The sequence below is a fragment of the Peromyscus leucopus genome, chromosome 12 (assembly GCF_004664715.2).
Source record: "Peromyscus leucopus breed LL Stock chromosome 12, UCI_PerLeu_2.1, whole genome shotgun sequence".
Taxonomy (NCBI): Eukaryota; Metazoa; Chordata; class Mammalia; order Rodentia; family Cricetidae; genus Peromyscus; species Peromyscus leucopus.
This window is the reverse complement of record NC_051073.1, coordinates 31,972,529-31,996,883: the sequence shown is the minus strand read 5'-3', so window position 1 is coordinate 31,996,883 and position 24,355 is coordinate 31,972,529. Positions and strand designations below refer to the sequence as shown.

The 24,355-nt window shown below is 44.5% G+C and overlaps 1 protein-coding gene and 1 non-coding gene across 2 annotated transcripts; one reads left to right on the top strand and one right to left on the bottom strand.

Annotated features, from left to right (window-relative positions):
• Nucleotides 1–786: 786 nt before the first annotated feature.
• On the bottom strand, nt 787–11,576 carry LOC114687395 (zinc finger homeobox protein 2-like). Its single transcript, XM_028862047.1, has 3 exons — nt 11,552–11,576; nt 1,726–1,952; nt 787–1,272 (listed from the first exon to the last, which is right to left on the bottom strand). Exons 1-3 carry the CDS (start codon nt 11,574–11,576, stop codon nt 787–789), a joined length of 738 nt encoding a protein of 245 aa, XP_028717880.1.
• A 12,026-nt stretch (nt 11,577–23,602) lies between these two features.
• LOC114687396 lies at nt 23,603–23,721 on the top strand. The gene has a single exon (XR_003733669.1). It is a non-coding gene; the product is annotated as a 5S ribosomal RNA (ribosomal RNA).
• The last annotated feature ends 634 nt before the right edge of the window (nt 23,722–24,355 follow it).

Sequence of the window (24,355 nt, the reverse complement as noted above, 5' to 3'; positions counted from 1 at the left end):
GTTCTCTGGAGAACTCTGCTTGGTCTACCTCCAGTGTCCAGTGTCCAGGCACCAAGAGAGTCAGCACATTCAGATCTCATGTCTTCAGGGTCCTCTCTTGGCCCTGCCTTGTAGGCATGACAGTTACCAAAGCCTCAATGGGGTTTGGAACTTCCAGATCAAGGTTGGAATGGCTACCCACTAAAGAAGCCATTGAAGAGAACTTTTAAAAATTGTGAAGAGATTGCTGGAGTGTAATACTTCATAGCAGATGGCTTCTGTCGAGGGTGCAGAAGAGAAGGACTTGGTTGTCTTTAAGGGTCTAGTCACTGGAAGTTTGACAATGCTGTAGTGAGTGTATGGGCAACAAATTGGACTTGGTATTTTTCTTTTTTTCTTCTGTTCTGCGGTAGGTCACAGGGTTGAGGGTGTACCTGGGAGGACTGGGAAGCAAATGTGATTGGTGTGCATTATGTGAAATGTCCAAATAATCAACAAAAACTTTAAATTATAGAAAAAAATACAACACATTAAGTTGTGTCAATAAACACTTTATTTAAAGCAACAGAATAAATGACTCATTAGTTATGAAAATAAGTTCATAGTAAAATATGCATGTTTCATACATATGGAGTCATAGCACTCAGGAGGCAGGGGGAGTATGACCTGAACCCAGGGTCAACCTGGGCTACATATGTACATACTAGTTCTATATAGGGATATATTTATATAATTATTTCATATATTACAAAAACTGAGACAATTAAATTGGGAAAAGGCAAATTCACAGAAAATGTTGGGCCAAGTCTAACAGCCCTCTAATGTGTCCAAGTCCTTAAGGACTTGTTGCCAGAGCTTATCGGAAGATGAATCTGTGTCTTGAGCATCCTCTGGTTCTTGGGGTGCAGATGCCATGGGAAGGGGAGATTCAGCTGAAGCTGTACCTTCAGCTACTGCTGGGTCAGTTGGGGCTTCATTTGCTTCTGGTTGGCCAGAGTGGGCAGCTGCAAGTGGGGATTCAAAATCAAACATGTTCTCTTTGGGACTACACCCGGCACCCTCGCAGACCTGATCACCATGGAGAGAAGCTTCCAGGCAGGGGTTGAGGTTGGGAATGGAGCCCACACAACATGTACCTGGAGACATGGACTCTCCATTGTCAGGGGCAAGTTCAGATAAGGGACCACAGGAACTGGTTGACTCAGAAACACCTTCACAGCTTCCACTTGTCGCTGGTGCTCCTGTTGAAGCATTCTTCCGTTTGTACTTGGCCCGTTGGTTCTTGAACCAGATCTGGAAAAACAAAGAAGACACCAAATGAACTCCTGTGTGCCAAAGCCGGCGGCAGAAGGGAAGGTGCTCCATGGAAAGCTTGGCACTAATATCCCCCCCCACCCCCACACAAATGTGAACATCTAGATTCTTAAAAAAAGGTAGAAAGGTGGGATGGGTATGACTTTACACCTAAGGACTAGGGAAGCTTCAGCTAGAAGCCCTTCTATTACTAGGAGTGCTGATGTCTAGGTCCCTGAGAACCTCTGAGGTGATAATGTGGCTCCGTGATGGAACCCGGATTGAGGCAGAATGTCAGGCCCAGTCCCAGATACACATATGTCCAACTTTCAAAGCTTTGCCAAGCTGCCCCAAGCATTGTAGAAACACTAGATGTATGGGTTCTGATAGGAGTGTAGGTGCCTGATGGGGGAGTACTATTGCAGCAGAAGGAGAGAGGGACAAGAATCTGACCTGGATCTGTTGCTTTGTCACGCCAATCTTTTGTGCCAGCTCCATGCATTTCTCCCCGCTTGGTTGCATGCAGTCATTGAAATGTTCTTCCAGCAGCTCCTTTTCTCGCTTTGAATACACAGTGCGTGTTTTCTTCTTTCTCTCCGGAGAGTTGAGGGGAACTTTCTGGTTGCTGCATGCATCTGAGGGCTCTGGAGAGTCTAGGGAATCCTCAAAACCAGGACTCCCTGAGGAACATGAGGGTAACGGAGGACTTGGGTTCACTGGGTGGGTTTCCAGTGGTGGGAGACCTGGGTTCATTAGGGGATCTGGATACATACAGGGACTTGTTTTCATTGATGGTCCTGGGGACACTTGGGGACCTATGTCCCTCTCAGGGTCTAGGTGCCATTGGAGATTTGACTGTGTTGAGGTTGCTTCAGCAAATAGAGGACTTTGTGACATCTGGAGATTTTGATGGCTTGCTGGGATTTGATGTCTTTGGAGGCTTGACTGTACTGGGTCTCCTGTAGGAACTAGGGAACTTTGAGTCATGTGCTGACTTAGTTCCCCAGTGGGGCCTGGATGCCATTGGAAACTTGATTGCACTGAAGTTTCACCAGGAACTAGGGGCCTTTGAGATAGTAAGTGACGTAGATTGCTCATAGGGCCTGAATGATAACCTTGGAGGCTTGATTGCACTGGAATTCCTGGGGGCACTAGGTGACTTTCAGATACTTGGAGACTTATGTCTCTCGCAGTTTGTTGAGGCATTTGGAAACTGGATTCTCTTAGTACATATGAAGACATTTGGAGATTTGGGTGCAGGGGGGGACCTTGGAGAAATTGCAGGCCCAAGTTTCTTGGGTATTCTGTATCTATTGGAGGTTCTCTGGGCATTGGTAGATATGAAGGCATGTTCTGATGTGATCCTACTGGAGTATGGTCCTGTACTGGAAATCCTGGTAATTGGGAAATGGATTAGAGGAGCTCCATACCCCCAGGTCTTACCCATCAAGCCTTCCCAGCATTTGCTCCAAATTTCCTTTACAGAAGGGATCAAATGGGGGTCTCATCCTTTCTCTCTTCCTGCCTCTCTATGGTTCCTCTGCCTCTAAGTTTCTCAACATTGCAATATAGATGCAAATATCCCCTGGGTTAACACAAAACTGTGAGCCCAGGGATGCGGGCAGTGGGGAGGAACTTCATCTAGAATTTACAAGCACCAGTCATCTTTCTTCCCCTGCTACCCTCTGTCTCCCTCCTTCCTTCTTCCTTCCTTTCTTTCTCTTTTATTTAACTGAGGTGGGATTTCTCTATCTAGGCTTTACTGGCCTATATTTCACTCTAACAATTAGGCTGGCCTCCAAATCATAGAGATTCAACTGCCTCTGCCTCCTTTGCACTGGGATGAAAGGTGTTGTCCACCACAAACTGGGTTTGCTCACCTCTTCTTGATGAGGAAGGGTCTGCTGAGACTTGCAACCCATCCTTTTTAGATTTTGTTTTGGTGAGGCATAGTGTCAGTCTGTAGCCCACACTGACCTGGTATCAGCCCACACTGGCCTGGGATATGCAGAGCTCTTTTTGATACTTATATCTGGTACACAGATGGCAGCTCCTTTTTTTCATTTTTTTAAGAAATTTTCTACTCACTCCACATACTATCCACAGACACTCCCCCTCCCTCCTCCCACCCCCAGCCCTCTTTCCTAATCTACCCTGCATCCCTATATCCCCCAAATTGAGGTCTCCCATGGGAAGTCAGCAGAGCCCAGCATCAGAGCTAGGCAGGTCCAAGCCCCTTTCCACTGCACCAAGGCTGTGCAAGGTGTCACACCACAGGCACCGGGTTCCAGAAGCCTGCCCATAGACCAGGGACAGATCCCGATCCCCCTGCCTGGGTGTCCCCCCACACAAACAGTTTGAGCCAAACAACCATTTTCTGTGTCCAGGGGGCCTAGTCCAGTCCCATGGGGCTCCACAGCCACCAGTCCACAGTTCACGCGCTTCCACTAGTATAGCTGGTCATCTCTGCACGCCCTCCTATTATGATCTCAATGTCCCTCACTTGCGGTATCTCTCCTCTTTCTCATCAGTTGGATTCCTGAGCTCAGCCTGGTGCCTGGCCATGGATCTCTGTATCTGCCTCCATCAGTCACTGGACAAAGGCTCTATGATGACAGCTAGGTTATTTGCTAGGCTGGTCACCAGAGTAGACTGGTCCAGGCACCCTCTGGACCACTGCCAGCAGACCAAGGTGGGGTCAACCTTGTGGATTCCTGAGAGCCTCCCCAGCACCCTGTCTCTTCCTATTCCTATGATATCCTCATCTATCATGGTATCTTCTTCCCTGCCCTCCCACTCTGTCCCTGTTCCAAGTTGACCCTCCCATTTCCCTATGCTCTCATTGCCCACTCCTCGCTCTCTGTCACCCCTCCACCCACCCAGTCCACTCATGTAGATCTCATCCACTTCTCCTTCACAGGGTCATGCATGTGTCCCTCCTAGGGTTTTTTCCTGTTAGCTAGCCTCTCTGGTGTGGCAGCTCCTTTTTATATGAAGGGACCAATAAAACAGGCTACGCCATAGTGTCAGATACTGAGGTAATAGAAGCACAGGCATTATCTGCACACACCACTGACCAACAGGCTGAGCTGGTAGCTCTCAAATGTGCCTTCCAATTGGCACAGGGACCATCTCTAAATGTTCACACAGACTCCAAATATGCTTTTCATATCCTTCTGTACCATGCTGCTATTTGGAGAGAGCAGAGAGCGTGGCCTCCTCACAGTGAAAGGGTATCTATATCTAACTCAGACCAAATAATGGCCATGCTAAAGGCTTACTACCTCGCCAAGGCTATAGTAATTATCCACTGCCGGTCTCATCAGGCCAATAGCTCCATCATCTCTAAGGGAAATAACTGGGCTGACAGGCAGCCAGGACAGCACCCCTTCAGGGCCAAGTCTTACCCCACCCACTTCAGGGAATCTATAGAGTGCAGCTCACACCTTCACAGGAAACTCCTGATGCTAGGCAAATACTGTCCTATCTAGACCAGCTCTTTCACCCTAATGGTCTTGCTCTGTCTCAATTCATAAAAGCCTACCTGCAGCCCACCTCTGAGAACTTACAGTTCTTAAGAACTATTACTACCTCTTGTGAGATTTGCCAAAAACAGACTCCAATACCAACTACAGAAGTCAGCCTTTTCCCACACACCAGGCTAGGGGTTCCCTTCTAGGGACTGACTAGCAGCTCGATTTTACCCATATGCCCACTGTCACAAGAATTAAATATCTTCTCATGATGGTGGACTCATTTTCAAATTGAGTGGAGGCATACCCTTTTTCTACTAAGTGGATTCAGACAGTTACAGATCTCCTTCCCTGAGAAATTATTCCTTGGTTTGAAATTCCTGCCTCTCTTCAGTCTGACAATGGTCCGTACGTAGTTCCCCTCCCAGGTTTCCCAGACACTAGCTAAAGCACATTCCCTGGCATTTTCATATCCTACACCATCCTCAGTCCTCAGGAAAGGTAAATCCCACCAAACAGTCTTTAAAATCTATTCTTATTAAGATGTCACAGGAACTTCACCTTGACTAGGTAAGATTATTGCCTCTAGCTCTTTTCAGGCTCAGGGCTCTTCCTAAGAATCCTCTTTCAAATTCTCCTTTTAAACTAATGTATGGAAGACCAGTTCTAACACCCGGTCTTCTATCCCACCCTTCATTCCAGATAGCTTGTTAACTCCCTGCTGTGTCACCTAAGGTCTGTCCTGTGGAACTACACAGACCATTCCTTACCTGAGCCATGTAACAGTCCTTGCCCACCCCCATCCACATTGGGGATCAGGATCTTTCCCTCCAGGCCAGTGCCCTTCACCCCTTTCCCCTAAATGGCAGGGTCCCTTCAAGGCAATTCTTTTAACTCCCTTCTTTTAATTCCCAGAGCTGCTAAGCTTGAGTCCACCTGAGTCCACCTGTCTCATCTGAAACCTTTTATTTCACCTCCATGCCAGAAAAATCTCTTCATACACAGTGACACAGACAGAGCCCTGCTTTCTCAAGTTCCAGAGGACACCAGGATCCACTGCCTTGTCATCAATTCCAGAGGAATGAGGTATCACCCCATAAGCTCTTCCTTTCCTAATTAACTACTCAGCTAATTGTTATAGGACCATCAGAGAGCTGGAGGCAAAGGACCATCAAATGTATCCAAGCAGTAAGGAAAAAAAATAATAATCAAAAGGTATTTATACCCCCAGACCCCAAAGTGTCTGGGCTCTGCAAAAACATTCTAATATAATAGTCTGTCATTGTTGAATGCTCTCAGCAATTGATCACCTGTGTCTCCTGAATGCTAAACTAATAAAGGAAACAGGTGCCTTAAATAATCTACTTCTAGAGGCAGAGGCAGGCAGAGTGGTGGCAGAGATGTGGTCATAATAAAGACCAGAAACTGAGCTATTACCCGCTGAAGAGTTATTGAAAACAAGGAGATTAAGAGCTGAGAACAGGGACTCCTTTAATTTCAGCACTGGGAAAGGAGCCATGTCTGTGGGATCTGAACACTGTCTGAGGCAAACCGAATCCAAGAATACAAAATTATCAAAAAAATTATCCACCATGACCAAGTAGTTTCATCCCAGGGATGCAAGGATGGTTCAATATATGAAAATCTGTCAATGTAATACACCATATAAACAAACCGAAAGAAAAAAAACACATGATCATCTTATTAGATGCTGAAAAAGTCTTTGACAAAGTCTAACACCCCTTTGTGATAAAGGTTCTAGAGAGATCAGGAATACAAGGAACATTCCTAAACATAATAAAGGCAATTTACAGCAAATCAACATCCACCATCAAATTAGATGGAGAGAAACTCAAAGCAATACCACTAAAATCAGGAACAAGACAAGGCTTTCCACTCTCTCCATATTTATTCAATATAGTACTTGAAGTCCTAGCTAGAGCAATAAGACAACAAAAAGAGATCAAAGGGATACAAATTCGAAAGGAAGAAGTCAAACTTTCACTATTTGCAGATGATATGATAGTATACATAAGTGACCCCAAAAATTCTACCAGGAAACTCCTACAGCTGATAAACTCCTTCAGTAAAGTGGCAGGATACAAGATCAACTCAAAAAATTCAGTAGCCTTCCTATACATAAATGATAAAAGGGCTGAGAAAGAAGTCAGAGAAACATCACCCTTTTACAATAGCCACAAATAATTATAAAATAACTTGGGATAACACTAACTAAACAAGTGAAGGACCTTTTTGATAAGAACTTTAAATCTCTAAAGAAAGAAATTGAAGAAGATATCAGAAAATGGAAATATCTCCCATTCTCATGGATAGGTAGGATTAACATAGTAAAAATGGCAATCTTACCAAAAGCAATCTACAGTTCAATGCAATCCCCATCTAAATCCCAACACAATTCTTCAGACTTGGAAAGAAAAATACTCAGCTTCATATGGAAAAACAAAAGACCCAGGATAGCTAAAAGAATCTTGTATGATAAAGCAGCCTCTGGAGGCATCACCACTTCTGACTTCAAGCTCTACTATAGAGCTATAGTAATAAAAACAGCTTGGTACTGGTATCAAAACTGACATACAGACCAATGGAATCGAATTGAAGACCCTGACATTAATCCATGCACATATGAACACCTGGTTTTTGACAAAGAAGCCAAAACTATACAATGGAAAAAAGAAAGTATCTTCAACAAATAGTGCTGGCATAACTAGATGCCAATACGTAAAAGATTACAAAAAGATCCATATCTGCCACCATGCACAAAACTCAAATCCAAGTGGATCAAAGACTTCAACATAAATCCAGTTACACTAAACTTAATAGAAGAGAAATTAGGAAGTACTCTTGAACACATTGGCACTGGAGACCTCTTCCTAAATATAACACCAACAGCACAGACACTGAGCACAACAATTAATAAATGGGACCTCTTGAAACTGAGAAGCTTTTTTAAGGCAAAAGACACAGTCAATAAGACAAAAAGACAGCCTACCGAATGGGAAAAGATTTTCACCAACCCCACACTTGACAGAGGTTTGATCTCCACAGTATATAAAGAACTCAAGAAACTAGACATCAAAATACTGAACAATCCAATTTAAAAAATGGACTAAAGAGCTAAACAGAGAATTCTCAAAACAAGAATCCCAAATGGCTGAAAAAAATTTAAAGAAATGCTCAACATCCTTAATCATCAGAGAAATGCAAATCAAAATGACTCTGAGATACACCTTATACCTGTCAGAATGGCTATGATCAAAAACACAATGACAGTCACTAATGTTGAACAGGATGTGGAGCAAAGGGAACACTCCTCCACTGTTGGTGGGAATACAAACTTGTACAACCACTGTGGAAATCAGTATGGTGGTTTCCCAGAAAATTGGGAATCGATCTACCTCAAGACCCAGTCATACCACTCTTGGGCATATACCCAAGGAATGCTGATTCATACCACAAAAATACATGCTCAACTATGTTCATAGCAGCAATATTTGTAATAACCAAAACCTGGAAACAACCTAGATGCCCATCAACTGAAGAATGAATTATGAAAATGTGGTACATATACACAATGGAGTACTACTTAGCAGAGAAAAACAATGAAAGCATGAAATTTGCAGGCAAATGGATGGAACTAGAAAAAATCATCTTGAGTGAGGTAACCCAAACCCAGAAGGGCAAACACGGTATGTACTCACTCATGAGTGGATTTTAGATATAAAGCAAAGAACAATCAGAATACAACCCACCAAACCAGGAAGGCTATATACCGGGGGGGGGGGGGGGGGGTTGGGGGGCTGGGGAAGGGTGGGCTGTAGGATGACTATGGCTTAAAATAAGTTTTGGTTTTACTTAATTACTAGGCAAGCCTCAATGAAACATTTCACTATTAAGATTAGAATTTATACTATATCAAGCTGAGAATAGAAAAAATAAATAAATAAATAAAATGAGGAAAAAAGTAGTCTACCTCTAAAAAAGCTTATCTTGGGTAAAAATTAGGCAGAGTACTAAACACTACAATGATCACCAGTTTTCTCATGGCTGCTTCTTAATATGTTCAAATTTTTCACAAGCTCCAAAAACCAGTTTAAGCCCATCTGGACAGGTTGGATCTACTTCAGATAAGTGCCAACCCTAAACTGTCCTGATCTGGGAACACTCCAAAGAAAATAAAAATAATAATGATTCTTTTTCCTAAGCCTTTCTCTGTCTCACCAGTATCCTGTCAGACATGAGCAGTCACAGTTCCAAGCCAGGAAAGATGGACAACTCCAGGGCAGCAGATGACAGTCCACAATCTCAGGATGCCTGACTACTTCAGAAGCCCCCTTCCTTATCTCCCCAAGATCCAATCAATGCCCACCAAGTCAGCTGGAGGCAGTTTTCAGCAGACATGATGCCCCATACCCACTCATCCACCATCTCTTATCAAAACAGAGTCCAAGATGATATTCCAGTCACGCCCCCATGATCGTGCATGCCCCTGTGGGACACTTGATCATTTCTGCCTAGTCATTTCTGGGTCTTATGTCCTATGTAACCCATGCACTGTGTGGTCACATAAATTACGTGCAGCATGACCATGTGCATGCATGAAGTAGCCATGTGGGCCTATGTGTGCATGTGTGGGGTGGTCCTTAAAAACCAGGCCCCATGTCCTCCTGCCCCCTTCCCTCATGTTTCCTTTCAGCAGGCTTGATCACATCTATCCCTTCTCCCTTCTTTAATAAAATTCTTGTTAGTAGATTCTGTCATGTTTTGTGACTTTTCCTCACAGGGTAAGAGCAGCGCTAAAAACTATCACCTTTCCTTTTTTTTTTGTTTTTTGTTTTTTGTTTTTTCGAGACAGGGTTTCTCTGTGTAGCTTTGCGCCTTTCCTGGGACTCACTTGGTAGCCCAGGCTGGCCTGAACTCACAGAGATCCGCCTGGCTTTGCATCCTGAGTGCTGGGATTAAAGGCGTGCGCCGCCACCGCCCGGCCACCTTTCCTTGTTAAAGCAGTTCCAGGTCTGATTTTCCTGAGAACTCAAAAAAATTGCCCTCCGCGGCTGAACTGTCTCCTTGCAGTTCCAGCTGTCAGAGCTGTGCTAAACAACCCGGGACACCTTCAGGGCAGAGCTGTTGTTCTGAGCAGCTCGAAGTGTCTGGGATACCTCACCCTCCAGGGCTGAACTGTCTCCTTGCAGCTTCAGCCATCAAGTGCTGTCCTAAGCAACTCAAAGTGTTGCCTGAAACCACAGGTAGTCAGGACACCTTTCCCCAGAGTTGCAAAATTCATGTTTCAGTGCCAAAATCCAGGCGGGACCAAACCCAGAGTTGTTGCAACCAATTTACTTACACATGGCTTATAGGCATGACTAGCTGACTCTTGGCCATGTTGCTCCATTTGGAGGCCTTTATGGTTAATTGCCAGCTCTTTGAAGCATTACAGAAATTAGGCCCATTTACGGACTCTACACATCAGGTTTGTAGAGTAGGCCCTCATTGCCTCAGAGGTGGAGAAAGGATGATTGGGAGCAATCAGGAATTTAAGGCCAGCCTTGAGTATATAACAGTGCTAGAGTCTGCTGGGGCTACAGGTAACACTGACTCAAAAGGGGAAAAGAAGCAAACAAATACAGACACAGACACATACAAATGGACTCCATTTAAGTCAACTATTCATTACCTGAACATGGGGCTTACACTACCCTATGGTTGTTATACCCAGCATTTAACAATCTGTAAATAACCCCCATAAAACTCATGGTTCATCACATTGGACTTTGGTGGTATCTGTACTTTGTTCTGTCATTGATTTCCTATCTATAGTGAGTGGACATATATGTAAAGCCTTTCTCCAGAAAAAATTTTGTCGAACAAGATCTGACAGACAGGTAAAATTCAGAATATACAATGAATTTTTAAAATGAACTGCAAGAGGGGTTAGGAATTTAGCTCAGTGATAGAGCGCTTGCCTAGCAAGCTCAAAGCCCTGGGTTCAATCCTCAGCTAAAAAAAAAAAATTGAACTGCAAGAACAAGCAGACCTAACAGGGTGTGGTAACACATACACCTTTAATCCCAGCACTAGAGAGGCAGAGGCAGGAGGCCGAGTTGGATGGCAGCCTATCTATTATACAATGAGAGTTACAGAACAGCCAGGACTATACTGAGAAACCCTATCTCAAACACCAAAAAATAAAATTAAATTAAAAAAAAATGTTAAATAGGCTGGGTGCAGAGCTACATGTCTTCAATCCCAGAACTTATGAGGCAGAGGGCAGATGATCTGTGAGGTCTTGAACAGCATGGTCTATACAGAGAGCTACAGGATAGCCAGGACTATATAGCATGACCTGGCCTCCACAAACCAAACAAATAGCCGGGACGGAGGTGGCACACGCCTTTAATCCCAGCACTCAGGAGGCAGAGCCAGACGGATCTCTGTGAACTTGAGGCCAGCCTGGTCTACAGAGTGAGTTCCAGGAAAAGGTACAAAGCTACACAGAGAAACCCTGTCTTGAATAAAATAACAGCAACAAAAAGCAAACAAGCAAAAAAAAAAAAAAAAAAAAAAAAAAAAAAAAAAAAAACCTTCAACATCTTTGGCCATCAGATCGATGCAAATTAAAAGTACTATGAGATATTATCTTAGATTCACAGAGATTTAACCAACAATAGTTCAAGCTGGTGAAGATGTGGGGGGAAAAGGAACACTATTCATTGCTGTTGGGAATGCAAAATGGTGCAGCCACGCCGCCACCCTCCCCATCTACCCAAGAGCCTTAGTGGCCAACTCACCCTGGGTATCAGCAGGCTCTCCCATCGCGACCAGATCCCACCTAGTGATTGAAACTCTAGTACAAAGACCTGGCCTTAAATATCTTCTCCACCTAGGCCCCTCCCAGGTCCCCCACCTCTTTTTTCCATCACCTCCCACAGACCCTCCCACTGTCTCCTCCTACTCAGTCTACAGCCCCACCCTATGAAGGCGTGGCATAGTCCAGGATGTCTTTCATTACTGTGCTGGTTTTCTTGGGACCTGAAACACTAACACATCCTTTGCCACACCCTCTTAGTTCCCCTCCACTCTTGAGCCCAGATGAACTTTGACCTCTACTAAGTTGGTGACCATCTCAGTAAATGGGCATCAACTCAGGCTACCCAAGTGTCCTCCTATACTTTCTCATTTCTATCAACCCTCCTTTATTTCCTTTATATTTTAGTTTAGTTTTTTGAGACAACGTCTCTCTGTGTAGCCCTGGCTGTCCTGGAACTCACTCTGTAGCCCAAGCTGACCTCAAACTCAGAGATTTGCTTGCCTCTGCCTTCAGAGATCTGGGGTTAAAGGTGTGTGCCACGTTTTTATCAGTCTCTCTCTCTCTCTCTCTCTCTCTCTCTCTCTCTCTCTCTCTCTCTCTCTCTCTCTCTTACTCTGACATAAGATTTCTCCATACAGCCCTGGCTGTCCTGTATCTCATTATATAGACAGGTTGACCTCAACCTCACAGATATCTACCTGCCTCTGCCTCCTTTGTGCTGAGGTGAAAGGATGCCCTACCACACCCAGCCTGACTACCCCTTCTTGATGGGGGAAGGCTGGCTCAGCCTTAGAACTTTCTGGTTGTGAATATTTTCAGCCATGATACCACCACCACCCAGCTCCACTACTTGGGCCACGAAGAGCCCAAGTCCAGGTCCCTAGAGGTGCCCAGGTCCCAGAGTTGCCTCCAAGCTCCTGTACACAGTGCTCAAGACTCAGGCCTGATAGTGGCTTGTCTGTTCACAGATTGGCCCTGCACTGAATAACTGTTAAGGACACAGATACTGATACACTTTTTGTGAGGGAATTGACTGCTGTCAGTCCATACCTGGGACCCGTCAGCTTGTTTCCCACTTCTGCCTGCAGTGACATGGAAGCTGCATGTGATCTTTTACTTGTTCTGGAAACCTTGGTGAAGGAAGACCTCAGTTTACTGGGCCAACTCCCAGGACATTTTCTTGACATCTACAGAGGATTAAAATGAACTACAATATCAAATTTTTGCAAAATTAACCAAGCAGGACTTGGTAAGGCTTAGTGACAGAGCACTTTTCCAGCTTTGTGGGAAATCCTGGGATAAATCCTCAATACCAGGTAAAATATAAACAAAGGAAAAAAATATTTATTCAAAACACTTTATGATGATAAATATATAATTAAAAACAAGCATCCAGTCTGTGGTGGCACATACCTTTAATCATAGCACTCGGGAGGCAGAGGCAGGCATAGCTCTATGAGTTTGAGGCCAACCTGGTCTACAGCACAATTCCATGACAGCCAGGGCTACACAGAGAAATCCTTTATTTATGTCTACCTATTTTGATATTGTGTATGTATTCTGAACACACTCATTCTAGCGCCCACATATGGAGATCCGAGGACAACATGTGGATGTTGCATTTATCCTTCCATCGTGGATATCCTGAGGGGGGAAAGAATTAGGTCTTCAGATTTGGTGGCAAATCCTTAACTAGCTGGGTCATTGCTCAGAAAACTGGATCTCCCAATTCTTTTTGTTTTCTCCCAAAATTTCCCTCCGAAGTTTTGTATTCTCTGAGAGAGTATAACTTGACATGAGGTTTTTTTAGCTCAGGCTGGTTTCAAGCTCACTGTATGACTGCTGATGATTGTGAGCTTCTGATCCCCCTGCCTCACCCACACTGAGATTAGAAGCCCAGTTCCCTTGAGTGTGCCTTTATTAAGCTCTTCCGCAGACCAAGCTGTACTGGAATGCTGAGATCTGCCTGTCTCTGCCTCCCAAGTGCCGGGATTAAAGGTGTGCCCCACCACTGTTCCACACCTTTTTTTTTTTTCTTAAGGTGGGGCCTTATGTATTTTTAACTGGCCTTGAACTTAAACTTTCTTTGTAGCTGGTGATGACCTACAGGGGTTGGCGTTAACAATTAGTAGCATGGCTCACCACACAGTAGATTGGTCACTACTGAGGATGGCCCACTCTGCCCACTGAACTATACCTCATCCCTTTGGGTTCTGTTGTTTTGCTAAGGCAGAACATCAGTCTGTAGGTCACACTGCCCTGTGATTTGCAGAGGTCTTGATGAGCCTTCTCCATACTAGGATTATATATGTGAGCCACCATACCTGGCTTTTTGTGACTGAATTTTTTCATTCTATGATTTTTATTCTTTTCATAGAACGTCATGAAATGCAAACTTAAAACATGTACGTCCTGCAGGCACTAAAGACTGTTCCCCGTGGTGTCCAATTTTAGGGGGCTTTACAGTGTAGTAACATGTTTTTGAAACATTATAGGAATTATCCCCACTGGACTTGATGGCCCACACCTTTAATCCCAGCACTCGGGAGGCAGTGGAAGGCAGATCTCTGTAAGTTTGAGGTCAGCCTGGTCTACAAAGTGAGATACAGGACGGACAATGCTGTTACACAGAGAAACCCTGTGTCAAAGAACAGAAAAAACAAACAAACAAAAAACCCAGGTGCACACTAACTTGGTAGAGCAGGCCTATATTGCCTGGTAGGTGAAGGAAGGATGATCAGGATTCCCAGGCCAGCCTTGACTACACAGCAGCTCCAAATGCTGCTTGGGCTACAGAAGACCCTGCCTCACAAAGCAACAAATGGTTAAGAAACAACAGACAAAACTCTCCATGAGTCTCTAGGTTTTCAAGTAACAGGAATAATCATACACTCCCAATGTTATAAAAGGCCTCTTGGATGGACACTCTTGTCCAGAAGGGACTAGGCAGTGGTACCAGGTCCTGGGCTCATTGCATGAGTTAGCTGTTTGAAACCTGGAACTTATGCAGGGACGCTTGGCTCAGTCTGGGAGAAGGGGACTGGACCTGCCTGGACTGAGTCTACCAGGTCGATCTTAGTCCTCGAGGGAGGCCTTGCTCTGGAGGAAGTGGGAATGGGTGGCCTGGGGGGAAGGGGAGGGGGGCAGGAAGGGGGAGAACAAGGGAATCTGTGGCTGTTATGTAGAACTGAATAGTATTAGAAAGGAAAAGAAATGAAAAGAAAAGAAAAAGAAAAAGAAAAAAAAAAAGGCCTCTTAAGAGCCAGGCCTGGGGGCACAGACCTGTAACCCTTGCTACTTAGGAAGTGGCATGCAATAGGAGAATTGCAAGGTCAAGGGCAGGCTGGGCTACAGAGTGACTTTGAGGTCAACCAGGGATAAGTTGCTGAAACTTTCCTGGTATAGTATTCCTTTAATCCCAGCACTCAGGTGGCAGAGGCAGGGATATCTCTGACTTCCAGGCCAGTAAGAGCTTTATAAAGTTCTGTCTCAGGGAGCAGTTGTTCCCAACTGGTACAGGGTAAGCTTATGGCTCCAGTAGTTGTTGGGTTCCCAGTTTGGTTTTTTTGTTTTTGTTTTTTGGTGGGGGAGAAGGGAAAGGTAGTTGTCTGGTCCCTGGGGCTCTGATGGCTGGGGCCTAGGGGCTAGAGACGTGGTCTGCCAGTCCAGAGATGGGGGCTTACCCTTATCCAGTCGGTATAGGGTGGGCTTATGATTCTGATGATCTGGTTCAGTGGCTGGGCGGCTCCTTCTTTTGTGTTCTCAGGTTGTGTTTTGCTCCTCAGCTGATCTTGTTTCCTCAGACTGCAGACTGTAGGCTTCTGAAACCTCTCCCGAATGGATCTCACCAGAGCAGGTTGATCAGTAGGGCAATCTCACCAACACCTCCAAGTTGTTGGGTTTCCCAGGATTGGTTTTCCCTGGGTTGGCCTCGGGCAGGATGTTTGGGGTCGTTCTCAAGATCTATATACAATGACCATACTATGAGAGGGAGGGAGAGAGAGAGAGAGAGAGAGAGAGAGAGAGAGAGAGAGAGAGATTTGAGACAGAATTTCTCTAGCTATCACTGGCTACACTGGAATTCACTGTATAAACCAGGTTGGCCTCAAACTCACAGAGCTCTTGTCTCTGCCTCCCAAGTGCTGAAATTAAAGACGTGCACCACCACACCTGACTTTTTTTTTTCTTTTTTTTTAAAATAAGGCTTTGGGTATAAAGAACAGGCTGACTTGGAGATTAGCCTGCTTCAGTCACAAATCCTGGCATTAAAGGCATGAGCTACCATACTTAAGCTTAAGCCATTTTTTTTTATCACTGGTTCCTTTTCATTTATATTTATGTTTGTGTGCATCTGCTTCATGTGTATGGGTGCCCCTAGCATATAAATGGGTTTCAGCGCCCCTGGAACTAGAGGTACAGGCATTTATGGGGTTCCTGAAGAAGGTGCTAGGAACCAAATTCCAGGTTTCAAGGTTGACCAACAGTGTTTTGTTGTTATTTTGTTGTTTATTTTTTGCTTTTTCAAGATAGGGTTTCTCTGTGTAGTTTTGGTGCCTGTCTTGGATCTCACTTTGTAGACCAGGCTGGCCTCAAACTCACAGAGATCTGCGTGGTTCTGCCTCCTGAGTGCCGGGATTAAAGGCGTAGGACACCACCGCCTGACCCAACAATCTGTTCTTGGGTTCTGTGTGCAAAAGCGTTTTGCCAACACGTGTGTGTACATAGGATAAGCCTAGGGCCCTAGAAACCAGAAGATGGACTCAGATCCCCAGGGACTGGGGTTCCAAATGGATGGTTGTGAGCCAGGTGGTGGGAGCGGGGACTGATCCAAGCTTTCCTGTTAAAGCAAGAATTGCCCTGACTCATTGAACCACTCCTTCAGTACCACACCAAGCAATCTTCAGTGACTGCTGTCTCAACTCCCGGTGTTTTTAAAGTTTTGATGTTTTGCAATGCAAACTAGTAAAATACCCGTTAAATTGTACTAAAAAAAAACCACATTATTTAATGAAATAGGATAAATGATACATTAGTTATAAAAACAAGTTTGCAGTAGCACAGGCATTTAGCACACATCTGGAATTTCAGTACTCAGGAAGCAGGAGGAGGATAGCCAGAACCTGGGGACCAGCCTAGGCTATGTAAGGAAACATTGCCATTTACATAACTATTTCAAATACAACAAAATTTGATCCTATTTAGTTGGAGAAAGAAAACTCCATGAGCCAGGTGGTAAGAGCATACACCTTTAATCCCAGTACTCAAGAGGCAGAGTCAGTTGGGGGTGGGAGGATCTCTGTGAGTTCAAGGCCAGCCTGGTGTACAAATTGAGTTCTGGAATAGCTAGAGCTGTTACACGGAGAAACTTTGTCTCATACAAACAAACAAACAAATAAAAAAAATAAAATAAAAAAGAAGGAAAGAAAGCGAAAACTCGGTGAGAAATGTTTTTCTCTTTTATTTATTCTTCTCTCTTATTCAACTTGACTAGTTTCCTCTCCCTCCTCTCCTCCCAATCCCTTCACCCCACCTCACTTCTCTGTCCAATCCACTCCTCCTCTCAGAAAAGAGCAATCGGGGCACAAAAGGAAGCAGTTCACAGAAAACTGGCAACATAGATGTAGACCCAGTATCAAAAAAGCAAACTTATCTGGGTGCAGCGGCGGCATGTGCCTGTAACCCCTACATTCTGGGAGGAGGACAGAGGAGTGCTAGGAGCTTCTGGACAGCCCCCCTCCACTTAAAAGACGAAAATAAAACCTCAGGCACAGCACAGTTAAGTTGGCAGGTATACAAACTCTAAAGCTCAGCGGAGCTGCTGAACTCCATGCACCCACACCAGGATATGACCTGTGGTCCTCAGGACACAGGAGGACCCATTCCCCAATACCTCAGATTCAGCAATGTCCCAGCCATTGTCTGCAAAGCCACCTCTTCCTTGAAACACTCATTTCTTGGCCTGAACCAACGGTTCTTAGTGCAGAGGTGAGTGAGGTTGGGTATGGTGAAGACGTCTCACCGGGCCTATCGAAGTGACCAGGTCTTGAAGGACTCTTAGGCAGAGCTCCTCAGTAGATGGGCCTGAGCTTTGAGTGTCCTCTGAGCCTCAGGCCGCAGCGGAGGTGGCAACTGGAGCTTGCGCTGAGGCTGCACCTTCAGCTACTGCTGCCTCAGGTGTGGCTTCAACAGATGTGGTTGACCAGGGTTGGCAGCTGCTGTGGGCCTTGGCCATCCAGCACCTCTTCTTGGGGACTAAGCCCCATACCCTTACATGCCTGACCAGCATGGAGAGAAGTTTCCAGGCTGGGGATGAATTTGGGATGGAATTATTCTCCCTGGATATGCTGGGGCGGGGCAGGGGGGGTGGGTGGGTGGGGGAGTGGAATTCTTCTCCTTGGATGTGCTGGGGTGGGGGATGGAATTCTTCTCCCTGGATGTGCTGGGCCACTCAGAATATATATTGGCAGAGGCAGTGATAAATAAGGAGCCACACATGTGGCCAGACCCAACACCAGCTCCAGGGCATCTGTACATTTCAGGTAGTTCTTTTTGAAAATTCTGGGTATTTTACAGATTGTATTTGGCCTGTTGGGTCCTGAAACAGATTTGGGACGATAAGAAGAGGTCAGAGAAAGACCCTTGGGCCCTAGCCTGGAACACAAGGTCAAGGTCAATATGATGAATAGAAAGGCTGGCTCTCCCCAAGACAGACGGACACAGACACACACAGACCGAGACACAGAGACACAGAGAGACAGAGCACTCTAGAAATCAAGATGCCGAGGAGGGATGAAGAGAGGATGGATATGTCTTGATATTCCAGGGACTAAAAAAGCTTCAGTAGAAAGTTCAGGGTTTCACTGGGAGACCTGATATATTTGCCCATGAGCCCCTGTGGGACTGTTGCATAGATCCAGAGTATTCCTGGGTTGAAGAGAATGTGGAGTCCAGTCCCCGTTCTACAACTGTCTCTAGCTGCCCACGCCAGTGTAAGCAACACAGGGAGTGGGAGATTCTGGTTAACTGCAGGGTGGCTACCCAACAACCCCACAGTTCCCCAGAGTTTTCTTGAGTGAGAGCAGCAGGAAATATTAGATAGAAGGATTTAGATTGTGGAGATAAACAGAAAATATAGGATAGCCTTGAGAGGGCCTGGAACCTACTCCAACAGGCCCGATCTGTCTCTGCCCTAGGTTATTTATAGGAATGCCAAGGGGTAGACTTCCCCTAGCATAGCCAAGTGCAGACCATCTCAGACACCTGCATTCAGGCTGGTGATGCAATCATCTTCTCTATGCAGACCTGCAAGGTAAAGCCACTAGGAACCTGAATATGGGCTCCTACAGTTAACTATGCAGGGGGCTGATGGGAGAGTGGCTATTCTGGCTGGGGAGAGGAGGACAAGAGAGTCAGACCTTGATCTGGTACTCTGGCACTCAAGTCCTCATGGTGTACATGAAGCATTCCCTGTGCAGGCATCTCAGAGCATTTGGGAAAACTTGCAGCCCTGGAGAGTCTGAAGGAACCAGAGTACCTAGGGAATCATGACCAGCAGGACTCCCTTGGGGACCGAGGGCACCTGTTTCCATTTTACTGTTTCCAGGTGCTTGGAGATCTGGTCACTTGGGGGACCTGGATACATTCCAAGACTTAGTTGCACTGGGACTCCTGGGTGCACTAGGCAACATGAGTTCCTTGTAGGGCCTGGATGCGTTTGGTGGCTTGATTGCACTGGGGCTTCAGGGGGTCCTAGGGGATCTGGGCTCCTTGCTGGCTCTTGAGGCATTTAGAAACCTGGAGGCTAGCAGTTAGAAGGAACCATACTCAGAATTTGTAAGTCCCAAGTCTTTCCCTAGTATGTTCTGTCTCTAACCAGGGAGTGAAGGGAGCCTGGGTCAGGAAAGACCAAGTAACCCCACCTCACCCTCACCATCTACACTGGAGTCTTAGTGGTCAACTCATTCAGGTTATCAGCAGCCTCTCCAATCTAGTCCAGATCTGTGGTACAGATTGTGTATTCCAAAATATTGTGTACCCTAATAAACTTATCTGGGAATCAGAGGACAGAGTCCGCCATTAGATTAAACATAGAGGCCAAACAGTGGTGGCACACACCCTTAATCCTATTCCTTGGGAGGTAGAGATCCATCTGGATCTCTGTGAGTTTAAAGCCACACTGGAAACAGAGTCAGGCAGTGGTGGCACACACCTTTAATCCCAGCACTTGAGATCTCATGCTTTTGCTTGGAAAACATGCATGTCTTTAATCCCAGTAAGTGACATGGTTGGGTGGAGAATGGTATAAGGCATGAAGAGACAGGAACTAAGCATCAGTTCAACTGAGACCCTCAGGGGTGAGGTCTCAGAGACTTTCAGTCTGAGGATTCATGGAATCAGGATTGGCTGAGGAGTTGGCAAGATTAGGTTGGCTGTGGCTTGTTCTGTTTCTCTGATCTTTCAGCTTTCACCCCAATATCTGGCTCCAGTTTATTATTATTATTATTATTATTATTATTATTATTATTAAGACCATCTAGTAATTCTTCTTACATCTGGCGACAAATTCATGAAAAAGCCACTTACCTGTGGCCTTGCAGTCCCCAGCTCAGGCCTGAGCTGTACTCAGCCAGTTGTGGTGGCACATGCAGGTAGGATTTGCTGAGGGAGGTGGAGGCAGGAGGATCCCTAGTTTGAAGCTAGCCTGGGAGACTTGCTGAGGAGAAGCTACAGCTGGGGCTGGGCCACAAACTGTGGCAGCAGGACCGTGGAGGTGGTGGCTGCTGCTCCGAGTTGCTGGCTGCTTCTCATTGTGTTGGTGACTGCGGTGATGCTGCTACCAGGGACAAAGGGTTTTACCGCTGCTGGTTCAGAGAAGAAGTGCCAGGACCATCGTGTTACAAGAAAGCATTGGCAAAGGTCAGTTTGGAAGAAGTTTGATGAGGCAAGTGGCAGGGAGAAGTTGGCTGTGAAGATAATCTCTTCTAGGGAAGAGGGTTTCTGCTTTGTGGGAGCCCACAGAAGTTTCCTTGTGAGGTCGGAGTTTGCCTGACACAGCAGAGCTGCTGCGCAAAGGGATGATTTGATGGGCAAGTTTGCCAGATGGTTAGATGGATCTGCACTTGGCTGTGCCTAGGGGGAGGTCTTTTGCTCCTCTCCTTGGCATTCCTTTAAAAGTCCTTTGGCAGAAACAGGGCCGGATGGATTAGGATCCAGGCCCTCCTGAGGCTATCCTGTGTTTCTGTCTGTCTCTCTTTAGCTATATTTCTATCTAATATTTCCTGCTGCTCCTGCTCAAGAGTACCCTGGAGAAAAGTAGGGGTGGGATGGCCCAACACAGTGGCTCTGAGAGGCAGAGATTTATCAGACTCTGATGTTAGACCACGAAAACATCCTAGAATTTATAGCAGCTGACAACAAAGACAATGGCAGATGGACTCGGGTGTGATTGGTGTCGGATTATCTATTTTACACTGGATTTGATTTTTTTTTTTTTTCCGAGACAGGGTTTCTCTGTGTAGCTTTGCACCTTTCCTGGAACTCACTTTGGAGACCAGGCTGGCCTTGAACTCACAGAGATCCACCTGCCTCAGCCTCCCTGAGTGCTGGGATTAAAGGCGTGCGCCACCACCGCCCAGCCTGGATTTGATTTTGTATATTGTACACAAATCATATATAATTGATACAAATTTGAGATTGATTTTGTTAGAAAATATTATACATATATTTCTAATCTTGTTCAAGGTATTGTACCTTTACAGCTCATTTAACAATGTAATCCAAATTGCTAGTCCTTTAAAGTTATTATAACAACTATTTAGGATAATAAAGAAATGTAAGTTAGTAGTTTATCATTACAATCAAACTTATAGTCATATTAGGTGTGTTTTCAAAGTCAAGCAGAAATATATTTTAGATAGACAGATCTTCAAACACTACAAAGATCTACAGAACATGGCATTTAAGATATTTTAATAACATAGATACTTTTTTTTTTAATGACAGTGAGACAAGTCTGCTTGCTCCTGGCAGCACCAATATACTTCAGAAAAGATGATGGGCATTGAAGAAACTCCTTATGGAATTTAGTCTCATTGTGGCAAAAGTTAGCCACTGGGCAAGAAGGTGCCCTTGCCTTGACTGCTGACAGTATGCTGTCCAAAATGGACAAGCAGGACACAAAAGATAGTTTTTGGTTGGTAATACAAGTTAGGATAGAAAGTGAATTAGGTATTTGGACTCACCAAAATAGGATAAATAACAGAGGATTTTCTCAGAATCTGTCAAATGTTAATGGACTGGACAATGTTAATGTAACTCTTGATTATATATATTGTATATACTTACTGTACTTATTGTATGAGTTTTTATTACATTTATAACCTTTTATTATTTTGGACAAAAATGGGGAAATGTGATACATTGTGTACCCCAATATATTACTACCCTAGTGGACTTAACTGGGTATCAGAGGACAAATTAGCCACTAGATTAGACATAAACAGCTCCAGGGAAAAGAACCCATGTATTATCTATCATGAGTTGTAGTTGGAAAAAAAGGATAGACAGACTGCATAGTGGAGGCTTCTTCCAGGGGCACAGGCACACACGATGTTTGAGCACCTTTTGTCCATGTTTGCATCTATTCATTCCTGGAACAGTGAATAGAAAGTTGGATGAATAAAAAGTATGAGAGTGCCATTAAATTCCTAGCTTTTCTATAGTGCCAGAAGGTACTGTGAAAGATGTCCAGGGAGAAAACTAGTCAATCATCCTACTCAGATGTGATGCCTAAGTGCAATAGTGGCATTTATACCTTATTGGTAACCAACAGCTGTCCTGTTAAACTTACAGGCCTATCAATAAGAGGGAATTTATGCCTGGTACTGTAAACCTACCCAAATACCTGTGGCTGGTGAGGCCATGGAACATAGAAGAAAACTTATTACTACTACCAGTATCATAAATTAGTTCAATCTCTAACTGAATTCTTCAAACTTATCTTTATACCCAGAGAAACATGGAGATCTCACTCCTCATTGAAGAATCTTCTTTTACCAGCACACCAAGACCATTACAGGAACTCCAACTAGTCAAAAAGCAGAGAATAACTGATCATAGCATGTCCAGACCCAGTCAATAAATCTACAACAAAACTGCCATACCTATGAATCAGTGAACATTGTGGAAGAGGCTGTGGAAAGACTTTAAAAGCCAGAATAACTGAACTATGAGGTGGTATCTTCTGTATATAACAGGGAAGCTACTTTCAGGACCTCTCAACAACGTTGTTTCTAAACAAGATCTGAACAACAACACCAACAATATACATGCCAATGTGATGAGGGAAATCTCACAAGATCTCATCTCTAGATGAAGAGCTATGGGCAATAAATGACTACTGTGAAAGGGAGAATCAGTTTTCCCTAATGATGAGTCCCCTAATTGGTTAACCAATACTAAGTGGTCATCACTAATAACATATGTGCAAGCAAGACTAAATGGACTCAGAGGGTTGACTGTATATTCATTTATATGTGTGTATGAAAATAACAGAGAAAAAGAAGCTATGAATTTGAAAGGGAGAGGAGGCATAGAGGGGGATGGAGAGAATAGAGGGAGTGGGAAATTATGCAAACAGAGTACATATATAAAAAGTAAAAGAATGAAATAATTCCATATTTCTCTATGGAGTCACAGTGTTTGTGTTTTCTTGAATATAAATCTCTGCCTGCTGAGTTTTTAATTCAACATCTTATTCTTAAATTCCTGACTTATTTTTTGTGCCATTACAAAAACTAAGAGGTCTGAAAGAGAATGAAAATGTATCATTGGTTCTTTGCAAGGAAATTTTGAGATATTATTTTATTTTGGCATTTAGCACCATTTATTGTAGTTAATATACATATGCAAAGATACTATATATTAGAAATTTAAGTGTACACTCTGGGATATTAAGTATATTCAGGGGGCTGAACTACCAGCTCCACCATCTGTGTCCACAACATTCGCCCCCATTAAAAACCCTCTTCCTGTCTACAGCCATACAACCCTGAACGCGCCTGATCTCGTCTGATCTCGGAAGCTAAGCAGGGTCGGGCCTGGTTAGTACTTGGATGGGAGACCACCTGGGAATACCGGGTGCTGTAGGCTTAAAATAAATAAAAAATAAATAAATAAATAAAAAAAAATAAATAAATAAATAAAAACCCTCTTCCCATCTCCAGTATCCCAGTCCCCGACTGCCTTTCCATGTTACTGTCTATGGTTTTGACTGCCCCAAGTACCTCAAAGAACTGGACTTGTTAGTCTAAAAAGGCTAACTTATTTAAAGACTGTCTTATTTCACTTAGCACAATTATCTTCAAGGCTCATTCATGCTGTAGAACATTTCCAAATGTCTTTCCTCCTTGAAAATGGACAGCATTGCACTCTGTGTGTGACTTTAGGTGCTGTTTATAGGTAGGTGATTTTCCTTCATAGAGGTACAGGTGTACAACCTTGTACTCCACCTCTTACACTCTGGGTGTCCACTGGGATCTCCCATTCACAGTTTATAGTTGCCAGTGGCTTCCTTTTGGAAAACTTTATTATTGGTGAAATTATTTTGGCCACTCCACATAGTTAAAAGGATATTTATTTAATGGTGTAACTCACAAATTAAGTAATAGGTAGATCGCAGGGTCTGGGGAAGGTGTATCGCAGTCCAGCGGTGTTCTCTGGAGCTCTGCTCAGTCAACCTCCACCGTTCAGCATCCCGGCACAGAGAGAGCGCACAGAGAGAGCG

Excerpts from the sequence above, each read along its gene's own strand:
- LOC114687395 (XM_028862047.1), bottom strand. The coding sequence starts at position 11,576 with ATGGGAGAGCCTGCTGATACCCAGG. Across the intron at positions 1,953-11,551 it reads AGAGCCTGCTGATACCCAGG|GGAGTCCTGGTTTTGAGGAT; the intron begins GTGAGTTGGCCA and ends CATGTTCCTCAG. Across the intron at positions 1,273-1,725 it reads TGACAAAGCAACAGATCCAG|ATCTGGTTCAAGAACCAACG; the intron begins GTCAGATTCTTG and ends TTGTTTTTCCAG.